Source organism: Mya arenaria, chromosome 12 (assembly GCF_026914265.1).
Source record: "Mya arenaria isolate MELC-2E11 chromosome 12, ASM2691426v1".
In the NCBI taxonomy this organism is placed as follows: Eukaryota; Metazoa; Mollusca; class Bivalvia; order Myida; family Myidae; genus Mya; species Mya arenaria.
This window is the reverse complement of record NC_069133.1, coordinates 47,292,455-47,320,281: the sequence shown is the minus strand read 5'-3', so window position 1 is coordinate 47,320,281 and position 27,827 is coordinate 47,292,455. Positions and strand designations below refer to the sequence as shown.

Below are 27,827 nucleotides of genomic sequence, written 5' to 3'. Positions count from 1 at the left end.
ATCAAACGGCACTATCACTGTCGAGAAAGTTGATGTCTGCTATATGGCGATTGGCCAATGTTTTGTGTCTTTTAAGATATTGGACCGCTGTTCATTTTTTACATATTTATATGCTGTATTAAATTATGTATTTCATTTCCACAATGGAGTTATACTTCAAAAAAAATTGAGTAAGATCTCAACAAAAGAGGAGTGCATGACATACATGTATACCAAAAACAACGTCTTCCAAGTGTGATATAATGGCATTACAATGTAGTTTTAACCACCAGTGGTGTCGTTGTCCAGTTATCTCGAGTTTCACTGACAGCTTCAAGTCAATAAGTCAATAAACCCATCGTGGATCCCTTGAACGTTTTTGATCTGCCTAACAGTATTGTATTGCATGTCGTCGAAACCATATTATATGAATATAAGTAGCGACTTTACGACACAACATATTCGATGCGTGTCAGTTATTATATAATATAAGCCAAGACATGGATAGTACCTGTCGCTTTACATCGCAATCAGTCTACGATGATGTTAGTTTGTCTGCCACTGGGTTGTTTTTAGAAATGAAGCTAAGGTTTCATAGAATCTGTGAAAACGCTATGTATTTTCTTATAGTAGTGTCCTTTTAAATGAAAAATATTTAATGATTGAATTTTATTTATAAAATTCATCGTACAATCATAACGTTTATGTTTATGTTATGTTTTGTAAAAAAAGAAATGTAATTTTGAAAGCGTAGTATTTTGGCCACCTGTTGAAGTCTTCAGACGCTATAATTCCGAAACAAATCGATCAAAATCGTAGAAATGAGGTTTATATGATGAAATAAAGATTATAGTGTTACGCCTTTAGATACTTTGTCTGATAAGATCAAGGAAGCTGCACACTGATGTATGCAACTGCTGACAAAAAACTTTAACTTATGTGTTACATAGTTAATTAACGATCTTTCTACTTATCCCTTGACAGCCAATTATTACCACTTTGGACCATTTTCCACGTACTTCAGTGCTCCCGCCTAGAATATTTCGTAATAATCCTGATATTGGTTACTGTTACTGCATGCAATATGTGTATGAGTACAACGAACTGTGTTTCACCTTTCTATTTATATGTTTATTCAGTTGGAAAGACAATACACAGCAGATCAGACTCCTGAAGATTTTGCGAACAGAGTTATACCGGTATGCTCGTAATCCGTTTGCAAAAAGCAACGAGACGACATTCTATGTCATTAATATGCTATTCAATTAGTCTTTACGTGTTACGATAATGTAAAATCAAGTTGTACCTTGTTCCATTCTAAAAATCACAACAAGTTTTCAATGCAGGTATGTACTGATAACAAGTGTATAATGATTTCGAGTCATAAGTACGTGTTTGTTTAAAACACAATTACTTCTGATAATTGCAAGCTGTTACAATAAATATCACATCTTGAACATATAATAAACTGTAAAGGAACCACAATAACACATAAACTACAAGGCATTTAAAACTTTAACAATAATTTCTGTAAACGCACAAGACAATATTGAGATACTGAAATATGTGTATATAGTTCATTGGTACAAATCACATGACCATTATTTCGATAAAAAAGAAAACCAACCTGTTCTTTAATTTCAATCAGTATCTTGTGTCAGATTTTATCGCCAATATGTAAGAGCCCTTTTTTCGACATGTAGGTATAATTGTTATTGCCGTATTCCTCTAAGTTTGCTACATTACTTTGAGTATTGTTTTGTTTAATCGAAAGCAAATGCATTAGATTTATATGGTGAAATTGGCAAATCGATAACTGTTTCAACTCAAATATCAACCATTGGGCGGTGTATACAAATTTAATTTAAAAAACATTTCGAAACGAACTATTAAAAGTGTAAAAAAAGTTTTTACTCGACTAGGTAGCCATTAAATAAAAAAAAAACATTTTTTATTTAAAAAAATAAAAGTATGCGAGCAAAACAGGATTGAATCTTCATCGTCGACGACAATTAAAACGATGCTACTTTAATATGTTATGAAAACATTCTAAAATAATATTTTTAAGCAGCATCATCCTTGGAAATTTCAACACCTTTCCTTCTGATCTGTCTAGGCACAAGCCGAATTATTCAAAATAAGTTGATGTCTTTTTAAGAGACGTGACATAGATAGTTACATAGATGTTGCATCGAAATATTGTTATTTAGGTATTGTTTTCACATCTAGGGGCTCTTTTATGGAATGTTATAAAACATTTTCAGGTCAGGCAAATAAGGCTATTTTTAATCTGAAAAGGTATATTCAGAGTTTTGTCAACATATCAACTGAACATGTGTTAGATCTTTTTGATAAATTAGTTAAACCCATCTGATTTTATGGTTGTGAGGTTTGGGGATTTTCCAGTGCCAACAATATAGAAAAAATACAAATACTGTTTTTAAGAACTTATTAGAGATTAAAACCTCGACACAAAATGATTTCGTATATGGTGAACTAGGAATAATAAGTTTGTTTTCCATGCGATTGACATACATTTTAAAATACTGGTTCAAAATATTACATTGCAGTGACAGAAAGTATTCAAATGTTATGTATAAAACAATGTTAAATGAAATTGAAAATAACCCAAGAAAAATTAAATGTTAAATAAATGTTGTATAATTACGGTTTTTATGAATTCTGGATTGAGTTTTAGTCATATTTGAAGAATGTAAACATGAAGAAATATAAAATAGCATTACCTAAATTACGATTATCATCACACCGGCTCTCGGTTGAGACCGGAAGATGGACAAATATCCCTAGAAATGATCATTTATGAAGAGCATGCAATAGGTTAGAAGATGAGTAGCACCTGTTATTTAAATGCCTTTTGTACAAAAGCATACGACGTAAATACATTAAGAAAGACTATACGGAGAGACCGAGCATGTTTAAGGCAGTTTCTATGTTTAAGTCTGAAAATGCAAACATCTTAAAAAAATAGCTGTATATTTTATGCATTTTAAATAAGGAAAACGTATGTTCACGTATAGATTTCTAATGAGTAAATGAGTAGAAAATATGCGTGCTCTCATCTGTATAAAATGCTCTTTAAAATACATCCATGCATTTTATTTGGTAACCAAAACAACACTAAGATCGACATAGCTTTACTCTGTAAACCCTTCTAATATTTCGTTTTCGCCTTTTAGTGTGAATGCGACACATTTATTAAAGTTAGACACGTTTGTACTTATAAGAATATAATGCATTAATAGTACATTTTGTAAAATAAATGTAATTTCATATTTAATACATATCATATGCATGTTGTATTATTGTATTATGTAGACATTATAGCAAAGACACAATATTTCAAAACTTTATTGCCAAATTATGCATTATTTGAGTTATTTTGCAAGAAGTTTATAATATTAGTTTCGTTTAGTTATTCCAATGCATGATTATAGTGCATAAGTCAGGTGTCTTTTATGATATGTTTATCAAATTATATAGAATATGTTGTTAATAATATTATACAAATATACTTTAGTTCATTTATTTGTTTATGATATGTATATCAAACTCTATGGTACAGTTGATATTTATTTGATAAAGTTATACTTATTTATAGTTTACTTGTTCGCTATTTGTATTTGTAAGCCATTGTTTTCGATGAATTTGATCATGTTGGCCTATCAAATATATATATTGTGTGTTATATTTCCTTGAATAAACTTTCTCCTTCTCCTTCTTCTTCATACTGTTAGTTCGCTCGCATGATATTGATGTCATTAAGATATTAAGTGCCTTATTTTGTTCTGTTTTAATTTAACTATTTCATCTTATTTTGTTGAATATGCTAAGAATGTATTAATTCACTTTTTGGTGTAAACATGTGTTTAATTTCCCACCAAACGCTATCGTAGCAAGTTTGTATTCCGAATGAGTTTGGATGTGAAATGACCTATTTTTTCAACTTTATGATATCAAAACGCGTGTATTCCTATTCGGTATAATTTATAATTATCCATTCTCTACACACAAACCCACAATTGATACCACACAAGGCATTCAAAACCTCAAAACCTCACATACATGTTCATTGAATACCTTAACAAGATTCGGCTGCTCAGTGTTTCTCACGTATCATTAATATGAATAAATTAACCAGCATGAAAACTCAGGATACTTCTGATCCAAATCTAATACCAAACTATTTGATTTTACAATAAGTGTCTGAAATAAGATGAGCTATGCACTTGAAAGCGAAATTGCATCATTCAAAACCTACCATGAATCATGCCTTTTGTCATTTTCATTTAATATTATAATATGCGACAAGAACATGATGTGCTAATGCCTTTTGTCAAAAGTGCATCCTGATTTCGTTTTAATACTATTTATGTCTTCAGTACGGTATCGCTAAAATCAAATTATGCAGACGGAGTCTAGACACCGACTGCTTCTTACTTCATGCACATAATCGTATTCTCATAAATATCATATGTCTTAAAGGGACATATTACGTTGTAGTGACTCTCTTATTCAAATTCAATACTAATTATATCTGTCATGTGTTCCCGTTCCGAATAGAAAAATCCTACCCGAGGGCACCTGCGTTGCCAGGTAACGAGGCTTGCCGAGTTACTGGCCACGCAGCGTGCGCGAGGGTCGGGTTTTTCTATCCGGAACGGAAATACATGATTGATATTTTTTCTAGCACACCTTAAATTACATTTTTTGTGAAAAAATACATAGAAAAACGCATTTTTGTATTTTCACCAAAAGCACGTGCGATGATGTTTACTGACGTCATGACGCGCAGTAATTTTTAGTCACTGCATACGTCAAGAAGTTCCTTCAGTATCACGTCTTTTAAGGGTTATTTTGTTTTGTTTTGAAGGTATGTTTTTGTAAAGTTAATGTATATATTATATCATCTATTGAAATCTCATAATTATGGTCACATATAGTGTAAAATAAAAGAAATGAAAAGTATTACGTCACAGCGCGTGACTCATCTGGCATGGGGGGATGCCAGATGGAGTTTTCCAGCACGGCTGAATTCACCGGAAATGCCTATCCGGTGTGCTAGAAAAACACATACATAACAAACATTAATTTTGAGTGATAATCTTTAAACTACTTACTAAATAATGCATTTATGGAAAATATTAATTACTGATAACACAATTGTGACTGCGTATTTACTTGCTGTAAACGCAAAACAATTAAATAATTGGTGAGTGCTAAAAGATTTACTCTAATCTAGAACCATTGTTGTTGACATTTATTTATCCTTTTTGGTATATTAAAACAATTGTATTTATTTTGGTAAATATTTTGGGATTAAGAGTGCATCTTTAAGGAAAATATTTTCAACAAGATGTTAGTTCTAAAGAATGAATCTGATCGTATTGCTTTACCGCAGAAATATTTACGTTTTTTTGTGAAAACATTTGTTACAAAAATAAGTATATAAGTTATCGAATTTAAGAAAGGAAAAACTATGTATTTTAAAATGTTGTTTATCATTTTCTCACTATTTTTAGTGACAATTAATTTAAATATATGACCGCAATTAAGAAAACTTAACAAGTATGATCGATGGCTGGTTGCCTTTCAAAAGACATTTAAACATTTTAATATGTTTAACAGCCTTTTAAGTATAACACTCGTAGTGGGAAGAAAATTTCATTTTAATTTTATTGTTGAAGTTCACAACAAACCCGCAGAAAGGTTATTCCTGTCAGTTGTTCGAAAGTCAGTTATGTTAGCAAACTAAGTTAAAATAAAACTCAAAATAGCTATTAAAAATACACGACAAAACAAAGTTGGGAAATATCATCCCTTTTATCATTACAACACGGTCGTAGATTTGTGGTTTGTAGAAATGTCGAGAAATCCTGCACAGACCTCTTTAACTAATAAAAATGCTGCAGTGGTCAAACATAGACTAAACCTTACGCCGACTTCTGTATCTAATCCAATAACTGTAAGGTAGATAGGTACTATAAGATTTTAGGGTTTAGGGTTTAATAATAATGATCCTCACTAGAGATAACGGTCATTATGTTTGTACACATCGGACAAATAAAAATACCTAATACCTCCGCCCCCCCCCCTTCCCGAATTAAGCATAGAGCTTCGGTATTTTTTTATGTTAACCATCTATTGACTTTGAAGTGAAAAGCAATGGTACCGAGTATATCATCACAAAAAAACGCAACGGCTAATCCTATATATAGTGTCAAGAATACAGAAACTCAACTGTGTAAATGTTTAAATGCAAAGAAAGGAGCAAAGGCGAATAACCAACGGACACTCAACAATAGACAATTCAACGCAGCCGACACAAATATTTTAATTGTAATATTTTAATTATGTTAATAATTGCAGGGTTTACGTCTTGGAACTTTCATAAAAAAAAAAGGATTTTTCATTGCGAGGTGGATTAAACCAGTTATCTTTTAATAGTTGTTTACACTGGTTTTCACCGCATGGTGAATAACACCGGTTTTTACTGCATGATAGATTACACCCAAAACCGGTTTTCACTGTATGGTGGATACAACCGGGTTTCACCTCATTGTTGATTAAACTGATTTTCATCGCATGGTGCTAAAACCGTTTGCATGCTGGATTAAACAGGTTTTCACTGCATGCTGGATTAAACAGGTTTTCACTGCATGCTGGATTAAACAGGTTTTCACTGCATGCTGGATAAAACCGGTTTTCACCTGATTGTTGATTAAACTGGTGTTCACTTAATGAATGAATTGCGGGGTTGATGTCATTTTCGGGGTATGAACGCAATTGGGTTGGTCAATGTGTGTGGAGTCCAAAGGACTCCACGCGTACTTTGACCAACCCAATTGCGTTCATATCCCCGATAATGACAGCAACCCCGCAATTCATTCCTTATATTTACACCAATAGTTCATTATTTCATTCAAGAATTGTTAAAAAAATACTTTATTTCATTTAAAAAAAACTTTCAGTAATCCGTTCTTACCCATTCTGTAAATAGAACGACCCGACTATAACCGGAAACATTTTTTCAAATAACGTCACAATAACGCGGGAAAAGATCAACCACTTGAAATCACTTTAAAACGTAAAATTGAAACACTTCTGGTACCAATATTTTTAAAATATAATAAACTAACACTTTTAAAAATGTTGATCTATATTTTACGGGACCTGCAGACACAATTCAAACAATAACAAGATCATTAGCTTTCATGTTTATTGTTATGCAATGAATTCCGATCCGAATATATCCGAAGATGTTGCGTTCATCGATTGATGAACGCAATTGCCAAAAGGCAGTTCATTTAAGGAATGGAAGATGAGGTGTAAATATTATATGTTGAATAAAACCGCATGGTGAATAAAACCCGTTCTGACTGCATTGCGAATAAAACCGGTTTTCACCGCATGGTGAATTAAACCGATTTTCACTGCAAGGTGGATAAAAACCGGTATTCACTGCATGGTGAGATACACCGGTATTTACTGCATGGTGAGATGCACCGGTATTTACTGCATGGTGAGATACACCGGTATTTACTGCATGGTGAGATATACCGGTATTTACTGCATGGTGCGATACACCGGTATTCACTGCATGGTGAGATACACCGGTATTCACTGCATGGTCAGTTGAACCTGTATTCACTAGATGCTTGATGACGATCTCTGCATGATGATTTGCAACGATGGTAACGATTAACATGCTAATCATATATTTTAAAAACGTTTCCCTCGACATCCTTACCATTTTTGCCCTGCAAATGTATTGTATGGAATTTAAACATACCATTTCCGTTTCACAAATTATATTTTAAAATATGTCTCGGCGATAAAAGCATTAGTTGCTTTACACTGTAGTTAAGCAAACATAGTTTATTTGAAACATAAAACCTATTATTATAACTGTATCCATCTGTCATACTACTCTTTTGATATTTAAATGTCTGACGTTCAGGTTAATTACTTTGTTAATCTTCTTATGTTTTCATTCTGATAAAACGAAGATGACAGTAAAAAATAACAGATATTTTTAACTTCAGTTTTAAAGCGTATTATTGCCCTAGAAAATAACAGTACTTTTATTATTTTAATATAGTTAAAATATCTGAAAACCGCACTGATTAACATCGCATTGTTCTTAAAAGGGACTAGACACCAGGTGATACAGTTGCATTTTTTTTTTCATTTTTACGTATTTTCGCGACTGGGTTTGTGTTCCCCGTAATTTCCAGTAAGTTTTAAAAAAGTATATTTATCATCACTTATCGCGTGACTTTCACATGATAAAATACTTCATTGCTTCCCAAAAGGTAGGACAGTGCAAGGAAACGGAAAACTGCTGCGAATTAACTAAGACGCCGAGCCCTACAGATTAACATAGGCAACCGTACCTTCTCAGGGAGCTCGCTTGAGTTGGCAGGAAGCAACCGTATCTTCTCAGAGAGCTCTCTTGAGTTGGCTGGAATGCAACCGTACCTTCTCAGAGAGCTCTCTTGAGTTGGCTGAAATGCAACCGTACCTTCTCAGAGAGCTCTCTTGAGCTGACAGGAAGCAACCGTACCTTCTCAGGGAGCTCTCTTGAGTTGGCAGGAAGCAACCGTACCTTCTCAGAGAGCTCTCTTGAGTTGGCTGGAATGCAACCGTACCTTCCCAGAGAGCTCTCTTGAGTTGGCTGGAATGCAACCGTTCCTTCTCCGAGAGCTCTCTTGAGTTGGCAGGAGGCAACCGTACCTTCTCAGAGAGCTCTCTTGAGTTGGCTGGAATGCAACCGTACCTTCTCAGAGAGCTCTCTTGAGCTGGCAGGAAGCAACCGTACCTTCTCAGATATACTGCCGCTCCGAGGTTGTTGTTTTTTCTTAAAGTATCCTTTGCAAAATGATTCCACAATTTTCAATAAAATTTGGAGAAATAATAATAATGTACCCGACTTTTAAGGGAAAAGTTGGTTTTGATTAAACAAAATAATAAATCATCTATTTTAAACAAAAAAAATGTATTTTTCTGACGCGTCATACAATATCATGACATTTATATGAAATCTGTAAAACAAACTTGTATTGTTAAAAATATAGGGGAAATTCACATTCAAATCACAATGTTATCAATCTATGGTAAATATGTGTAACTGCCGTCTGATTAAACAATAAACCACTTGCACTTATATCTTGCAGTGCATTGCACAGATCCCTTCACACTTATGCAGTCTCCTAATAAGAACTATTCAACAAGATGATAAACCTGTAGTAAAGTATGCTGCAAAAACGTGTGCTTTTGCTTTTCTTACTGCTCTTGCATTCCTTTCATCTGCGCAAAAATGTAATGAAATGCCAGTAGCATCAAGAATAAAACATTAATGGCATAATTTGTTGTTGTCTCCACAGCAGAATTTATAACTTTGCCAAAAATACACCGCATACTAGTACATAATTTTCATTATAATCAAAATTGCACGGGGTCCTTACGGACATCGTTGACGAGTTTTGGAATTCGTAGAGGACTCGATGTTTCGTTAAACATGTTTCACCGAGCCCCCAAATTCTCTCCGAGCTTGTAGAAATTTTCAAAATCGGGAGAAGCTCGCAAGGCCCATTTTGAAACACCGCGTCGCACCTATGAGCTTTCCGATGCTCGCATGACTATTGCAGGGAGGTCGCATGGTCAGCGTACGATTTGTATTGTGGACACCGGACTGGAACTTTTAATGTCTTAACGGGGTCCGAAAAAGCCTTATTATCGCCGTACGGGCTCCTTATGACAGTTCATGACCTTTCAATCAGGTTTAAAACCAGGAATATATCTTGAGATCCACAAAGAACTGTCAATGCGTGGTACAGGATCACAAATGCAACACAGAGTCTCTGACTCTGAATCTCTTGTGGCTCGCTAGCACTGTTGCTAGAAGACCAGATGAATGTAAGACAACGGTGGCACAGTCGTACGTGTTGGGTAACGTTGTACGAATACACTTGCATCGAACAAGTACGTCCGAGCTCATTGCGAGTTCCGCATGACTTTCTACGATGTCCGTACAAAACATACTTCCGCTACATTATAAAAATGATCTTGCTGTAAAACCGGATTAATTCAAAATACATTAAAACCGATATAATCCGTCATGCACTGAATACTAGTTTAATCCACCTTGCAATCAAATCCTAAGGTGTATTGTTGAGTGTCCGTTGTGAGTTCGCCTTTGAATCTCATTAAACAAGATCACATGAGGTTTTGACCGTATACCTGTAGTGTAAACCATTCCTTTGTTGACTTACATCGTGAAGACCATTTAGGAAGCATTGCATTACACTTGACAACCAATATAAACAAATACCGAATCTCTTCGCTATATTCGGTCAATGGCGAACACTTGTATTCGTCCAAGATGAGGCAAAATGATCAGCGTTCCCTCAATAAAGGATAGTACAAAAAAAGCTCAGTAGCCATAAGTTCAAACATAAACCCCGTTTAATGGCACAGGGTAAACGCCAAAGAAATAGACACAGAAACAAAACAACACAAACAAGAAACATGGAACAGCAGCACAAAACTCCACAAACAACAAGGTGCATATATACTATATAAAAACTAGGTGTGTTTATCAAGGATTGCTAGGTACCGCATTGGACTGGTCAGTAAAATGCACTCGATGTTTAACTTCAAAATATCGTATGATGGGCCTTACTTTCTTTAGCAAATAGGTCAACGAGCGTACCATAATCTAAAGTAAGATCAAGTATTTAAGTCAAATCCTATGTCAGCTTTACAACTGAAATTAATGCACGTAGTTTAAACCAACCATTTAACATTTTAAGAGCAGCTTGCTAGAACGAGACAATGTAAAAGCTTTAAACTTTCTTCCCAATTTTGTCAAAACATTTCGACCAATACTCCACGTTCTTTACCTTGCGTTTTCAATTGTTCAAGTTTGCTTTTGCTTTATGTTTGTATTCTTTATCTTGTATTGTTTATCTAAAAAAATATAGTTAAACCAAATGGAATTAAACGTCTTGCTAGTAAAATCTAAAATACTATGTTAAGCCAGCTAAAACAACCATTACTTTAGAAATGTATACTCAAACTTCATAGAAATATTGATTGATAAAATGGATAAGACTAAATATATCGGTATAAGGTTTAATTTAGTTTTAACTACTGCAGCTTAATGTATCAGTTAAGCTAGTTTGCGACATTGCTACATACCACATTCTACGACCATGATGTTGCAATGATAAAAAGGGTCATTTTTCCGGATATAGTTGTATGTTTTAAATAGCTGTGTTAAATTGGATGGCAAAGCATAAATTGAATGCCGAACAACTGACAGGAAAAGACCTTGTTGTTGCATCGTTGTGAACTTCAACATTTAAAACAAAATGTGTCTGCTTCCCCACTTCAAGTGTCATGGTAAACAGGCTTCAAAGACAACCAACTATCGATCAATTTTGTGAAGTTTGCTGAATGTCAATGTAATGTCATTAATAGTAAAAAACTGATTTCGGTATACAATCAACGATGGGGTAAGTTTTCGCTATTTGATTAATTTGATTCAGACAGGTACATAATTCTATCAATAACCGCAATTAAATTTACATTTCGAGCAGTATTTCCTTAATTAAAAATCAACGTTTGCAATTATCATTTCTTTTGCAAAGGTTTACAAAAACGTAATGGGAATAACAAAAAAGATTATATCTGCTTTCAATCTTTCTTCAGTAAGACAATAAAAGATGCATTCTCTAGTCCTTTCATCTTGCAATTAATTGTCATCTTCCATCATCATTTTTTCTTAACTTATTTTGCCCTGTTGATCATAGGGTATTTATGATAATTAGTTTTTGTGTATTTACTTGGAAAGCATTGGTTTTATAGATTTGGTGTGCACAATTTGATTTTAGCGATACAGTGTCGTAAACATAAAGATTTTAAAGACGACATAAGGATGCGAGTTTGACAGAAGCCATTACACATGATCTTTATATCGCATATTATAGCATTCATTTAAAGTTTATTGTCAGAAAAATATTGTGCAGGTTAGCCTTGGAATAATACTATATCGTCTTCAAGGGCATAGCTTGCATCCTGGTAAAATTATTCAAGTTGATAATATGTGCAAATATCAGCTGCCGAAACCCTTTTGCAAAGGTATTCGATGTACAAGCATTTAAGGTTTGGATGCCTATATAAGTCGTGTATCATTTGAATTGTTGGATGGTTAGAGAAGGAGTATGTAAGAATTATTCCGAACTATGAATACACGTGTTCTTTGCCTTCTAAGATTGAAAGATAGCTCAGATTAGAATATTCAGATCAAATAACAAAAAATATATAAATTTCAATAACTTTGTCTTAAGTGTATTTTCGGTCATGTCATTTACATATAAGTAATGTTTAAGCGATGTCAAAAAATACCAACATTAAATGAGGTCACAAAGCATCAGAATTTAACACTAGCCGATGGCTTAATGAATTGACATACTCATTTGTAAATCGAATGTATTTAATGGCACAGGGATCAAATACTTCATTTTTCTTTTAAAACCATTGTTGATGCTACAACAATATGTTTCTTTTACATCTTGTCATAGACTTCAATACCAAAAAAATCATGAAAAAATACTGGTCATATTTAAAATGGATAAGTATAGAAACATCTGACCCAAATGGACCAAAACCATAAAATAATTCTAAGAGGAGGACTATGAAACAAACATATAACGGGAAATTAAGCGTTTATGAAAGTACATATTTAAAAATAATAAAATACAGTTTTACTTTGCAATAATGAGGCATTATTTAAGCGGGCAACATGTCGATTCTGGTCGAAAAGATAATTTGACTGTCTGATTATCTTAAAATGCTTTCGGGTGTCAACATTGGCCATCCAAAACCTGGATAAACGAGAATTTGACTGTCTGTTTATCTTAAAATGCTTTTGGTGTCAACATTCACGGTGCCATCCAAATTCAGGAAAAAAAGGAGAATAATACCTTGTAATATAATTGACAAATGGTTAATTAGCACATAGTTTACGCACTATGGTGCACATATCTTTAGGGCGTCTTTCAAAACCATGCAACCGATAATTATTCAGAACGATTAACAAGCTATTAATGTTGATGATATGAACAGCCATACTGGTATAACAAAAACTGTACAAAAATCATTCCGATACAAATAATGATGTATTGTATTGTGATATTTCAGAAAAAGAAATAAAAATGCTGCAAAATCTTAGTAAAGAAATAAAACAAGTAGAATTGATAACATTCTTGAAAGCATAGCATATTTTTTTTAGGAAAAGTGTTTATGATAAACTGTTTAATTTTGTAACAAGTCTGGTAGTGTACCCCACAAGTGGACTTATTCGTTTGAAGTTTTGTTAAACATATGTCTTTCCTGTCATGCTGTGTTTATTTGTACTCTGCATTTTCCTTTCTTCAGGCTGAATTTATTCCTTTACTGTTTTCATACATTACTGATCAAAAAAGCATGTTTCTATTTTTGTTCGATATTTTTACTTTTTCTGTCCAAACTCATTAGGTATCTGATGATACCAGAAACATGGGGTCATAAAACATCCAGAATTAACAATATTGTTCCCAGGATCATTATCGGGTTGGCTACTATCATTGTCAGTGTCATTGCTCGTATAATGAACTCCTCTCATTTTTTCGAACGTTAGTTATGATAAAGCATATCAAATATATCACTTTTAGAATACAATGTTCGGCAAGAATGATTTCAATCAACGAAAAAACCCGGCCAAATATTTATTTGATGAACACATCGTGAGTATCGAATGGAAATTCCTTGATGTCACCGGGTGACTATCAATTTAAATAGTTTAATAGTATGTGTAACCATTTAAACGGTACATGAGGTTGAGGTTTTTATTTTCTCTAAAACTTACGATTCTTGTTCATGAAAAAATCGAATGTAACATTAAATATTATATTGGCAAATACCATTATTGTGCAAAGAAAGCAACTCCTCGAATAGTGTTTCAACTGCATCAAATTCATAATAGTTTCGAATTAGATTAAATGTATCAAAGAGTGAAAACAGCGTGATCGCCAGAACTATGCATCATCAAAGAGCCAGTGTATCTCAAAACGAAGATCACCCCATGGTGAAAAGTTGTCTGAAATAAGCAACGATTTAAAGACATACGTCACTCTCCGCATGCCAGACATCACTGTAACAAAAGTGACGTGTGTTGGAAATCCTTCGCCGCGTTCCAGACATCGATGTAAAGACAAAAGTGACGGTTGTTGGAAATGCTTACAATTCATATTGACGTAAGTTTGGATTGAATATGATGCATGCCAAGGCCAATATAGAAAAATTTATTACGGATAATTTGTATCCTCTATTTTAAGGTTGTAAGAAAATGTATCCCTTTTTCCTATTGCAATTGATACAATTGTTCTAATTAGGTAAGCCTTCGAGGAAAAACTAAAGACAGTATAATCCGGTTCCATTGACTAAGTTGAACCTAAACGAAAACTGGTTTAAAACCATTATACATCAAGAGGAAACCACAATAGAGAATAAACAATAAATGAAATGGCTGCCTAACATTGATGATAGTAGGGTAATGAAAGCTAGTTTTGTTACACATTTCTTTAGCATATATGCATTAGAAATACACGTATTTGCATTGTAAATGATCTTAATTTTAAATTTGTATGGAATGTTTACTAGTGCGATTTGCACAATGTAAACATGTAATATTGTTAATGATATTAAGGTCATTAATATGCTAATAAACTGAATTTGAGATAATTCTGTAGTTATCTTTACAATCGTCGACCTTCTTTAAAGATGAGAACATACGTATTTTCCACTTGCAACTTGCTGAGAATTAGGATTTAATGGGATCGGATCAAAACTATGATAAACTAAAGTGTAAAACAAGTGTTTTTTTAAAGCTCTGACAGATAGGTTTCGAAAAATTCAATGCGTAGTTATATTTTGACAATTGATGTGTCACGATTTTAATTTGTGGTTTTGTTATGCATTATACGAATAGAAAACAAGACTTCAGTTATGCCTTTTTTAGTTATTAGTTAAACTGGATTCTGAAATGAACTTTCCTTTCAATAAACATTCGTATTTCTTTCACTCTGTAGTTTTTTTTATATTACAGAGAAATTAATAACTTGAGTCGAAAGTTAGCATTAACCCTCTGCAATTAATATAAGACGGTTAGATAAATTGATTATCATGATGGAGATATAAGACGTCTGAGGGACGTAACTTGGACTGTTTCAATGTATCGGCAAATTTGCTAGGGGGTCCACCTTGATTTTGTTATTTTTACTTTAGATCAATTCGTGGGTGTAGCGTATACCTGGAGCCTTTCTAATCATCAAACTAATCTTTATTATTTACTTAACTACGTTCGACCGTCTTCCAACAGTAGGCACTTGACTTGATGTAAGAAAGATACGCTAAGGTACCCAAGACCGTTACCGAATGTAATTTTGCAGTTATATCCTAACTGTTCAGTTTTTATGTAAGATTTTTATTTTTTAAATACTTTTTGGAAACGAAGTGTAGGCCAGGGCCAGCCGTGTATATTGCAGCTACACCAGTGAGTCTGTAATAATAATTCCCCCCCATCTAAACTTCAATAGCTATTTGTATTTGTGTTTATATGTGTGAGAGTGAAGGTTTTTGAAACATTAAAAGTTGATGAAATGATGGAAATATTTCTGGAGTATTGTTTCCTTTGTAGTATCACTAACTAAGGTGGGTGTGTACAAATATGGCAAAAGCATGTATTTCTGTATCATAGATCAAGCTTAAGATTCATAATCTTCATTTATTTTATTTTATGTTAATTGGAATTCATTTTAATGTCAATATGGAATCATTTAACCCCCATGTAGCACTGCTGTTTCATTTTGTTTCTTGCCGAAATATTCGTGATGTTGATTGGATAGTAGATATTCTGGTCAGTTAATGTTTCGATTATGTTGGGATAGTGCAAATACAGCAATGTATATTGAGAGCATAATTAGCAAACGTTGTCCTTCCTCTTTCGACTACGTTAGAAATGATTATTTCAGTTACAATTGTTTACATAACACGTAATGAATAAGTAAGGACTGTCTGTCTGTTTAAAATCTTTTCTCAGTAAAGCATTATGCAAAAATGCATTTTCAAGGACCTGCATCTTGAAAACATTATTTTTCTAAACAGATGGCGCCCTCTTAAAACATAGGTCGAGTTAAAACATACACAGCTTAACCCATGTGAAAGATACAATAATTATCGTTTGTGCATTTAATTTGAAGGTGGTTGCAATTATATTGGTATCGTGAGCATGATATGGAAAGCTATCGCTTATCAAAAAATCACTGGATATCATGAAAACAAATTAAATTTAGTGTATTAGAGCAATAATTAGAAGATAATTGCAGCAGTAAATTATGTATGCTTACTATGTATGCAATAACGCGTTCAGAAGCATATAATTCGCCTTCTAACAAATGTATATTTGATCGAACAAATTTTAAAAGAAGTATCCATAAATTTACCTATTTTGCTAGTATCATTATTTAAGTTAATTAGGCATATGATGCATTCGAGCGATAGCAACCAGCACATCAGCCAAACACCTACTGTGATCAAAAGATAAAAGGTATTAAACATCCATGTAAATTTGCTTTTTACCATTGAAGGAAGGCTGAAAATGTAACATTTAATCGTTTATGCGCATTACTGGCATGTCGACATATGTGCCAATTGATGATATCGCATTTTACGCAAACTAAATATACAATACATGTTTCGGGTTTGGATGTGCATGATCGAGATAATTGTGTTTTTACCTGAATGACATTCCATAAGTTCCTCCTCCCTTCTGGCCAGCGTGTTCCTTGTCTTCTTGTATTTAATGTTTAAGTTCTCATGGGCTTCTTTGAGGGCGTTCAGTTCCGTCTGAGTTTTATTTAACACTATTTTTAGTGTTTCTAGCTCTTCTTTTAACGTCCCTTCCGAGCGTACTACATCGTATAATCTATTCTCTACATTTATTAGCTTTGTTTCTGACGTGTTTAATCGTTCAGTGGCATACTCTAGTCGTTCTGTTTTGTCTTTTAGTTTGTTTTTCAGGATATTTGTCTCGCGTTCCAATACAGTTGCTTTGGTTTCAAACTCGACTAGATTGGTAGAGGAATCAAGTGCTTGCCGCTGTGCAGCAGTCAACAGATCTGTAGTCTCATTTAGTTTGTTTCTTGCTTCCAGTAAATCTGCAGTCTTTTGGCTAAGCGAGGTTCGCATTTTATTAAACTGACTTTGTAGTCTGAAAATAAGAAGGTTGTCACCTGAGTCCGCTTCTTTGACGTCATTGTTTTCCACATGTCTAGTTCTTTCCAAAGGAAGCGTTTCATATGTCACATGATGGGCTGAGTATTCAATGGGAACTGTAGGTATAGAGTTTCTGAGGACTTTTTGAATGGAACTCTCTAGTTCTTTTATTCTATTTTCATGGTCTGATTTCACCGAATTAAAGTCTTGTTGCATTTGGCTCATTTTTTCATCATTCACGTAGTTGATTGACTCTGGTTTCTTGCCGAATTCGATGAAAGTTTCTTTCATCGGAGGTAAAAGTGTCGATTGGCATGATCCCGTAGGGGCTAAATTTATATTGTAAGTACATTTTCCGTCCTGTATCTCACATTGCGATGTTGGCTCTGATAGTGTCAATTGAATCAAACTTCCCGCTACCACAAACACCACTATTGTAATTGAAACTATTCCGCGTATATCTCCCATTGCAGAACACATAAATTAAATCCCTCGCATGTTTAGGCTTCACTTTGGTTGAACATTATAATTCTCCAATTTGACTAAATTTCCCTCGACATATCTACATTGTAGATTAATAGTAATATTCCATACATCAATTTTACATTTTTAATGTAACCGCCAAATATATTATTATGTTACTGATTGGTTATGATTTCATTATTAAGGTTTCACTGAATCGTGAACAAGTATTTTACCTTAAAAAAACATTAAATCTATATGGTTTGCAGTCAATGCGTTTTTTTTTCATTATTAGCAATTCATGTGCATTTATATCATATCCACGCAAAGATGTTTTTAGCGCTTAACAACTTTGCATTTTTTTAGCAAAATAAATTGAAAAAACATTAATGTACTCACTTCATCTTTTAATGACATGGTTCCAATCCTTTACGTTGAGCCCAATTAGTACTCATTCTTGTAAAACCATGTTGCAATTTTATTTTTTTAAATAGGTGTAACATTTCTTATATGTCTAACTCTCTCGAATGATAATCATTCATGAAAATGTAATATTCCATTACTACTGTTCTCGTCATAACAATTACCAGATATCCAAAACCTTTTTAACGAATTGTAAACTTTTAAACTAAAAATTATACGAATGCATTATACACAATGTATTAACAATAACACTTTTCATAGTTGTACAGTTTGATACCCTCACGTTTTTTTACATTGCTCCAGTGTATTTGAACCCAACTATTGCTTTTTTGTAAATCTCGTAAGATGCACTGAAGATACAACATCCAGGTATCGTACTGTAAGAAGATGACTATAATATATTTGTAACACGCTATCTACAAACTGGTTCGACATAATAAATCATAAATAATTTCAACCAATAGAGGAGTAAATAATTTTAATAAATTATAATGCATGATCTTCAGGTAATAATACAATTATCTAGTTGAGTATATCATTATCACAGCGCCTGAAATATAATTTATTGCAAAATGGCTGGCGTGGATGTGTCTTCTTTTCATCGTTGGATTGTAGCTACAGGGCTTGTCCATTCGCGTTCATTTCATTAACACTCTTCACATGTCATCCACACATTACATTTTCATTTTGTCTTCAATTCTAGACTGCGGTTGATATATTTCATTCCGAAATAGTCTTGTATACATTCTTATATGAAAAACTACAGAAACAAGTCCAGTAGACGATAGTTTACAAACAAACCCCGTTCAATGGCACAGGGTCAACGCCAATGACACATAACAGAACAACAAACATTCACAAACTGGAAATACGGAACAACAAAATACCTCAACGCTTAAATTGCAATCACAGGTTACCTAACTAGTTTCAAAAAGAACTGAGGTTTCTATTTAGCGATCAGCGTACTGAAGACATCAAATCACTCATTAAAACACTTAAACATAACAATGTTATGCAGTTTTGATTAGCACTTAAAAGAAAATATACAACTTGTAAAACCACAATTCATCAATCCCAACTGTTAAAGACACTTACATAAATCTCTAAACGCCGTAATAAATTGCCATGCCGGTTCTGATGACGTAAATCCAATGAGTTTTGATAGCACAGTTCGCAAACAACGACATGGAATCTGCCAACAAGACTTGATTTCAGCAATGAGATGTCAGACATATACGTGTGTGCCTCTTCATTAAAACTGTTTTGCTGAGTGTGTATATATTATTTAGAGTGCTCTGGTGCACTCATGTGAATACCAGGACAAATACAAAACTAGTACAGACTTGATACAGGATCTCTAATCAAAGGTCTACGCCAAATATCAAATAAGGCCTTAGCGTTCCAGTCGAGGTTCATAACTTCATGTTCTGTTGAAATAAAGTAAAAGTGAACAGAATTCTGGACATGGTTTTAACCGCGACAGATTGACATACCTTGATAGAATGTAATGAATATGAATAAAGCTGTTGACAAGCAAGAAGACGATGGTTGGTTAACCAATGGCTGACTTAAACATGACCTTCAGCAAGGCATGCCCGATATAAATTACAATCAAACAATATCTAGGATCGTAGTTGAAAGAATTTACGTTTTAACCACGCTGTGTTTAATTTCTAACAGTGTCGTAAACGAAAAAGCTTATTTTTGTATATCAGCACTTTGATTTTGAAAAGGCATCATAAATCCAAATTTAATGTGCTTCATGATAAGGCTTTGCACATTTAATTACTACATATTGTTTTATCTATATCTCCTGCCTTTGTGTGTTAAGGGGATAATTAAACTATCTAGCTGAGCAGATAATTCTTGCAACACCTAAAAACTTTTTTTCCTGTCTTACAAAGCATCATCGTGTCATGTTTTAAGAGTTATACGCGAAATAAAATGAAATAGAAAGGTTATAATTCGTCTGCGCTGTTTTAATGAATGGTTTGAAATTTCGCATAAAGTGTTTTATTTAATCTTTTTTGATACCACCATAAACAGAATAGCAGTACATAACAGTCTCTTTTGTTTTCATTACACTATTATTATTTGACCATCATGGAAACATTGTCGTTTGTGTTTATAAATGAAAATCGTCTGCCCAGTATACTTCCGGTTCGCACCGTCTTTTCAGTGTGGACAAATGGTCTACTTGACACTCTACAGAGATTGGCTTCAGGGCCCCTACATCCATTCATTGAGTCTCTTCCGATGCCAGCCACTTTTCTTTAAATCTAAAACTAAACAGATCGTTTTCAGTAGATATGTATACTGCGAATACGTTCACCTTTTGTAATTCTTGTTTATTCTGGCATTCTTCTACTATATTTTGGCTTTTGTGCCATTAAACAAGATAACTGTTATGATACTTGGCCTTTCTTTCGCTTTTCGTTTTCGTGACCACCTACAAACAGTATTTCATTAAATTAAGTGTAAACTGATTGAATTACAGAGGACAAATGGTGTTTTACCAATATACTAAACCAAGCGTCAAATTTAATTCCTCCTCACCTTCCCAGTTTCATAAAGAACTGAGATGTATACTTTGTGATCAGCGACTCGGAGCCGCCATATCACTCATTTAAACAGGTGATAATATATGACTTCGTACCTAAATAAATAGATATCTACATTTGATGGCTGATGTCGGTATATGCACATATTGCAATTACCCTCGTCAATGAACAGTCTGAATGAAATCAATGGACTCGCAATAATATCAATAAACAGTCCCAATGATGTCTAAGAATAGTCAATAACAAACAAACAGACTGATACCAAACCAGATACTTAAATCCTACAGGAACTTTCAGGAAATTAAGAAAAGATGCTCTGCTGATAAGCACTTAAATAAAACAGACAACTAATAAAGCACAATATCCATGGTGGTTTTATTAGTTGTCTGTTTTATATTACCTTACTGTTATAAACACTCATAATGAATCTCCGAACCATATTAATCAACTGTCTTGCTGGTTTTTATGGCGAAGTTCAAAGAAGTTTCGATATTGTAACAATGACGTCAAAAATGAGTTTGCTCTGTCGATGAGATGTCAATTAAAAGGTGTGAACTAAAAAGTTCGGCTGACATTTTGCACTCTGTAATCAGATGAGGTTCAGATACAATGATCTGGTATAAATTTGTTCAAACAATATTTGGGATCGTAAATAATGCACAGTTCACCGTGTCTGGTTCTACCTAAAGACTTACGTTTGCTAACAGAGTTTGAACGCGACCAAAATATTGTAAATGTATGCACTTAAAGTTTAAAATAACAACATAAAAACTAAATAAGGAATTGCTTAAATTATAATTGCATTTAAAAGTTTATATTGATTGTGTAATTTCAGGACCCAGCCTATTCCAGAGCAATGATGGAATTTTATCAGGATTATGCAGTGCTGAGTTGAACAATACCTATAAACTTTCTTTCTAGTAGGAAAGATGAATTGCGAACATTCTTAAGGAAAGATTTCACGATAACATTTTGTACATAATTTCAATAAAATAATGGTTACTTATTTTTCTAAAAATGTAAATTCTAATAAATATGTCACTGATAAGACTTTTCATTGGCATTTGATCTTCGATAAAAGAGAATCTCGAGGCTGCGAGAAGAAGATAACATTATCGAATTATTCTTATCATTATAATTACATCATTAAAGAACTCATAGAAGATGTCAACAGAAATAAGAACCATCAGCGGATATATTTCCGATTTCTCGAATTTTAATACACTTCACGTTAATGTGTAGAAGTGACTGTTAAATATCCGTATAGACATAAAATATGGGATCAAAAAACACCAAGTTTCCTATGCTACCCACTACAATCAGAATACCGTTTTTATAATTCGATTGTATTCTTTCTGCAATTTCGGTATCAAAAATTAAAGTAATTATATAATAAGTGTTTTCAGATGCATAAACCGGAAAATTACTTTTTAGTCAAAAAACATGAGCGAGTCTCTTTAACAACAAACTATTAAAAGATGATGTCAAAATATAATTATTTGATAGAATAAGACTATAAATGTGCGCATGTACCTCCAAACACTCATTAAAATATATAACAAAACCATACAAGATGACCCCTTGTTTGACAACTAAATAACATGACATTCAGAAATTAATTTATATCACAGGATGCACTCAAATACACTTATGGTGGATCAAGTTATTCTTAACGACATTCCAGGTCATCAAAATAGTATCAAACTGAAGTAAAAGTACTAGAACAATATCGGTACCTACCACAAATTGAAAGAAACCCCACTTGAACTTTTATATTGCTGTTGTCTTTATATTAATTTGATTACTTCTGTAATTAACACGACTTGATCAAGCTGACTTTTATATATTCTGCTGAAGTAAGTGTAGATTTTATTTTCTATTGCATTGCTTTCTTGGACTCACAAATCCAATGAAACGCCAATAATATAAAGCAAAATACTTCAACGACATAGTTGCACTTAAATTATTCAAACGTTTGTAATAGTGTACTTTTAAACCAAAACATTTGACGGATAGTTTTCATTACGTTAATTACTTTAAATATAATAAATAACAATAAATACGCCTGAATTTTATCATTTTAGTAGTTTCTTATTTCCTTTAAAACTAACAGTTCTGGTTCACGAAGAAAACAAATGAAACGTAAAACATTATATTGGCATAAATAGAAATATGCAAAAACGTGTTACCATTGCATTGATATTTGATATTAGTTTCAGATTAAATTAAATGTATCAAAGAATGAAAACAGTGTGATCGCCTGAACTATGCATCATCAAAGAGCCAGTGTTTCTCAAAGACGAAGATCACCCCCATGATGTGAGAAATATCTGAAAATGAGCAGCGACTTGATATAAAGACATACGTCATTCTCAGCATGCCTGACATCACTGTAAAAAATATGAAGTGTGTTGGAAATCAAAATGATTTATATTGTTGTCAGTTAGGTTTAAGTATGGTGCTGCATCCGTGGCTTTTTTCTCTTTTTTTCTTGACTTTACCGGCGTGGGTTCGAACACCACTAAAACCAAACACTTTGTTTTTCTATAACTGTATTTTTCTGCAATTTCGATATCATATAATTTATAATCATAAAATAAGTGTTTTCATATGCATTACCGTGAAAACTAATTTTGGTCCAAAACATGAGCGAATTACTTTAAAGGCGGAGTGATGCAGCTGAGTCCTATCCGGAACCCTGCTGCTGTGGTAAAAAACTGTTACATGTTTTGTTAATTCAGATTGTTTCTGTGAGACGGTTTACAACTGCTGCGATCATTTTTCTGTTTCCCATTTACTGTAAATATCGTTTTCATTTCCTCGAGGTCGCTCAACCGCCATCCAGATCCGTCATGGACGTTTTTTCTGTTGTGTGCGTGGCCTTTTTTATGGACCTGGTAGAGTGTAGCCCGTTTATTGATATTTGGATTCCAAGCGGCAGTGTTCGAAACTTCTATGATGAGAAAATTTATTCACAATACTCGATCTCTGTTTCTTCGAGGCACTTTAACTCATTTTGTGATTGTTATTGCATTTATTCCAGCTTTTAAAGAGTTAAACTTCCATACTCTCAGGCAGTCCATGTTCTAGGTCAATGGCATCGGAAGGTGACAGGAAATCATTATGTCATCACTGTCAATTATTTTGAATTCCTTAACTTGTTCTCGAAATGTTGGCTCAATAAGTATATAGTCCAGTATAGATTGGTTTGGCACAAATGTATTCATAAACGTCACCTTGATAATAGAACGATTGCGTTAATAATGAATTTGAATAGCCCTTATTCGCCGCTCCGTCGTACATCCTCTTGTAGAAAGTGGCCAGTTATAATTTGTAAAATATAATATTGCTTACTATATTTAAGATCATTAATAGGCTGAGATGCGTTTTTATTTCTGTTAAGTTTCGTTATCTAAAGATTAACTTGCACTTTGCTGGGAACAAGGGATTTAAATAGGATCGAATAAACAAAATTATTAGCTTCAATGTTCAACTCTTCTTTAAGTTAGTTGTGATTCGACAATATATGTTTCAAGATTTTAAAATTGTCTGTTTTTCTTTTGCCTTATTTGAATGGAAATCAAGACTTCAGTTAAGGGTGTTTAGTCGTGACAGACTCTAAAATAAACTTGAGTAATGGAACAGAAAACGATATGTTTAAATGTAGTGACCGATTATTCGATAAGTTTAGTTTTACGACCAGATATAAAGCGAAACGTTAGAGTGATGCATGGTCAAAATACAGTTTTGTCGTTATTCGAGTACATGTGTGTCATTTATATGTTTCCAATGACATTGAAAGATATATACAGGCTTTAGGTTTTAAGTTTAAAACTCAATGTAAGGTTATAAAGTAGCTAATGACTTCATCCAGTTTGAGAATATTCAATTATATATCAATTATTCTTGTGAAATTTGTGTATGTTTGTCGAAAATGAAAGGTTGATGTCGTTGAAACTTTTAAACAAAATGTTTACGATATAAAACGCACGATGGTGTAGGTTTTCGCTTGTGAAGCCGTCCGGTTGATTTATTAGATCAGATTGTTTATAGTACGACAGGAGTTTACTTGACTGAAACTTCTCATATTCCTTTCCTTTAAGCAGGTTATTATCATGTTTGACATAAGGTCATTATACGAAATAACAAACTGATTAATGATCAGGAACATATGTTTACCAAGACACCTTACATAACTATGTATGTTGCCAAATAAACATCATTTTCATTAGAGAGTAAATATACAGCAGCCAATTGTATTAAACCCAGATGAGTGAGTTGCCTTCATGTTTTCTTTTGGTTAGTATCGCCCATTATTTGATATGTTAATAGTAAATATTGGATGAGTAATAAACAAATAAAAAAAGATGGATATCTTTGATAAAAAACAAACAGTTGACCATTATTTACAATCGCTTGCAAATCTTTAAATAGGTTTGTTTAGTAAATATATGCCATTTAATTGTTTTAAACAAAACATATTTCGATTATCCTTATCAAAGATCACAATATTCTCTATATATTCAATGTTTCGACACCCTTTATTTTGCTGTTTGCTTATATCCAAAGGAACATTAATTCAATGAGCACAGTGACCATCGTTGGAATCTTAACGTCAGTTTAAAATAGTTAAATATGCAGCATACACTTTCGTTTTTAAGCCATTCTCGAAACAATGTAACCGAAACAATTTTAGGTATCTGATTTCAATAAGGCAAATCATCCACTTAAACTTAATCTTCAAAAAAGGTTAATCGAAATTATCATATGTCCTGAAGTCCCTTTGAAACCCTTCAAAATTAGAATATTCCACAAAATATAGAGTGCTTGCTTCTCTTATAAGGAACATAAAAAAATCTAGAAATCAGGTATGCTTTATTGTCATACTTAAAACAGTGGTTATTGTATTCATTAAGTTGTACTTTATAAATAATCATTCATGTTATATATCGCGTATGTTGAGAGAATACTTATGACATTTTTTCTAAGATATGTATTTATATTTAAAAATATATTTTCAAGCTATGTATACTTCCAAACCTTAAAAAATATATTTAAAAAAAAATTGACAGTGTATTCTATGATAACTGCTTGCTATTTATTTTGTATTTCAAACACTATTTCCTTAATTTTGATAAAATTATAAATAATCTATTTTTCAATAACAAGGGTTTACATAATACGAAATGAAAATAAGTAAGAAGCTAAAGTCTTTTTAAAACCTTTCTTCAGTTAAACGTTAAACAAATCTGCATTTTCAAGGACTTGCATCTTGTAAACATTCTTGTTCGTACCATATTTTGCTCCCTTGAAACGTCTAAAAGAAACATAACTTAGTTCATAATTACTCACGATACATATGCTAATGAGATGATTTTGTGCAATTATTTCGAAGTCAACGAGCACAAGATCATTATAATTCAAGAAAGTAAACTGTTCACAGTTGTTTAACATATATACATAAAACTGTCTATCCCGATAGTCTGGTACCTTAACAATAGACATATACTTTGCAGTAAAGAGCCGAATCTAAACCAGGCCACAGGTCAGTTTAGGTTAAAAATTGCATTGACCCGTTGATTATTATTGTATACTTTAGGATTTCATTACAATATTTAAATAAAAATACAGAAACAAGTACAGAAGTCGAAAGTTTAAACATCAACCCCGTTTACGCATGTAAAACTAGAAGACATTTTTAATAGACATTCTTAGGTGTTTGGTTTCGCTGCGGTATCAACTAAACGGACATGATTATAATAATGTAGGAATCTAAAATTGACAAACGGTTAATTTGCAAGTATTTTAATCATTATGGTGCACATATTTATGAAGGCGTCTTTCATAACCATGCAACCGAATATACTTAATTAAATATATGTAAATTAATACTGATAATATTACCACTTAAAAGGATGTAATAGACTATGAATGAGGGAGTATAAACATTAATTGCTAACATCTGGTAATTCGACCTCGATTCACTCATTTCCAGATGGTGTCATGTTTTGAATACTTGACCCTTCTCTTTGATGTATGTTGTGATTGTATTTTGCTGTTTAGTTAAAATTAAGAAATAAGTGTGAGTTGGGCTCTCAAAAACCGGACATTTTTACCCAAAGTGAATCCATTAATTATCAATAATTGGAGTAGATTGTGCTCATATATGAGATAATAAAAAATGCGGTTCGTTTGATTAGCAATGCTGTACTGTGTGAGTGTGTGCGTGTGTGCGTGTGTGCGTGCGTGCTAGTGTGCGTGCGTGCGTGCGTGCGTGCGTAGGTGCGTGCGCGCGTGAATACTTGCGTGTGTGTTAGTCCTTTGCCGCTTGACCACTGACCTTAATGTCATTAAACAGTAGCAAATTCGGTTATGGCTAAGGACCAGTCCCTGTATTGTTCCTTGCAAAAGCATTGACATTGGTGTTAAGTGTTCTCAACTGAAACGGTTGTTGTTGTTTTTTTTCAGTTTTTCTTTTGACTGTCGGTATGATAGTGCTGTTATTCATTTTTGTCTAGCGCTAGTCGGGTGGACAGCCTCATGGCCTTGGGGCAACAACTCTGGATATAGTTACCTTCATGTTTTATTTTCCTTTATTTTATGCGATAAGAAATCTGACACTCGTCATCATATTAACAGAATTTTATTTAACTCGTCCATGAACAATGCTAGTTTGCTCGCAAAAAGGCTTGCATACTTACAAATTTCATAACCTCATTCAATAAAATTGTGTATCACATCATGAATTGTAACAGGTCCTCTCCCTATATAATATTTTCTATATCTGTATCTCTCTCACATGATAACCAACCATAAAAATATAATACTCGATCACCACCGTTCTCTTCATAATTGATCAATTGTCTCCATCTTACTAACGAATTCTTACTTACTACAGTGTAGTTTTTTAAACACACTATTGCCATAATGCAAGTTTTGTTAGGTGCACTAAAACCACCCAGGTAACGTACTAAAAATAGACGATAATATTTTGTAATGCGATGCATCTGCACATTCGTCTGCTATATAAAATCATCCACAATTGCATCAAATGGGTGGAAATTA

General features: G+C 33.2%; 1 protein-coding gene across 3 annotated transcripts in view; it reads right to left on the bottom strand.

The window, feature by feature from the left end:
* The window catches only part of LOC128212190 (uncharacterized), a 72,708-nt gene that overhangs the window by 8,691 nt on the left and 36,190 nt on the right, over positions 1-27,827 (bottom strand). The window contains exon 1 of one of the 3 annotated variants that reach the window (XM_052917513.1): positions 16,839-18,572. The exons of the other annotated variants lie outside the window; for them this stretch is intronic. Within the exon in view, the coding sequence (XP_052773473.1) occupies positions 16,839-17,796 (958 nt within the window). The 5' untranslated portion in view covers positions 17,797-18,572. Of the gene's footprint in view, positions 1-16,838; positions 18,573-27,827 lie in introns of those variants that run through there. 3 annotated transcript variants of the gene reach the window in all.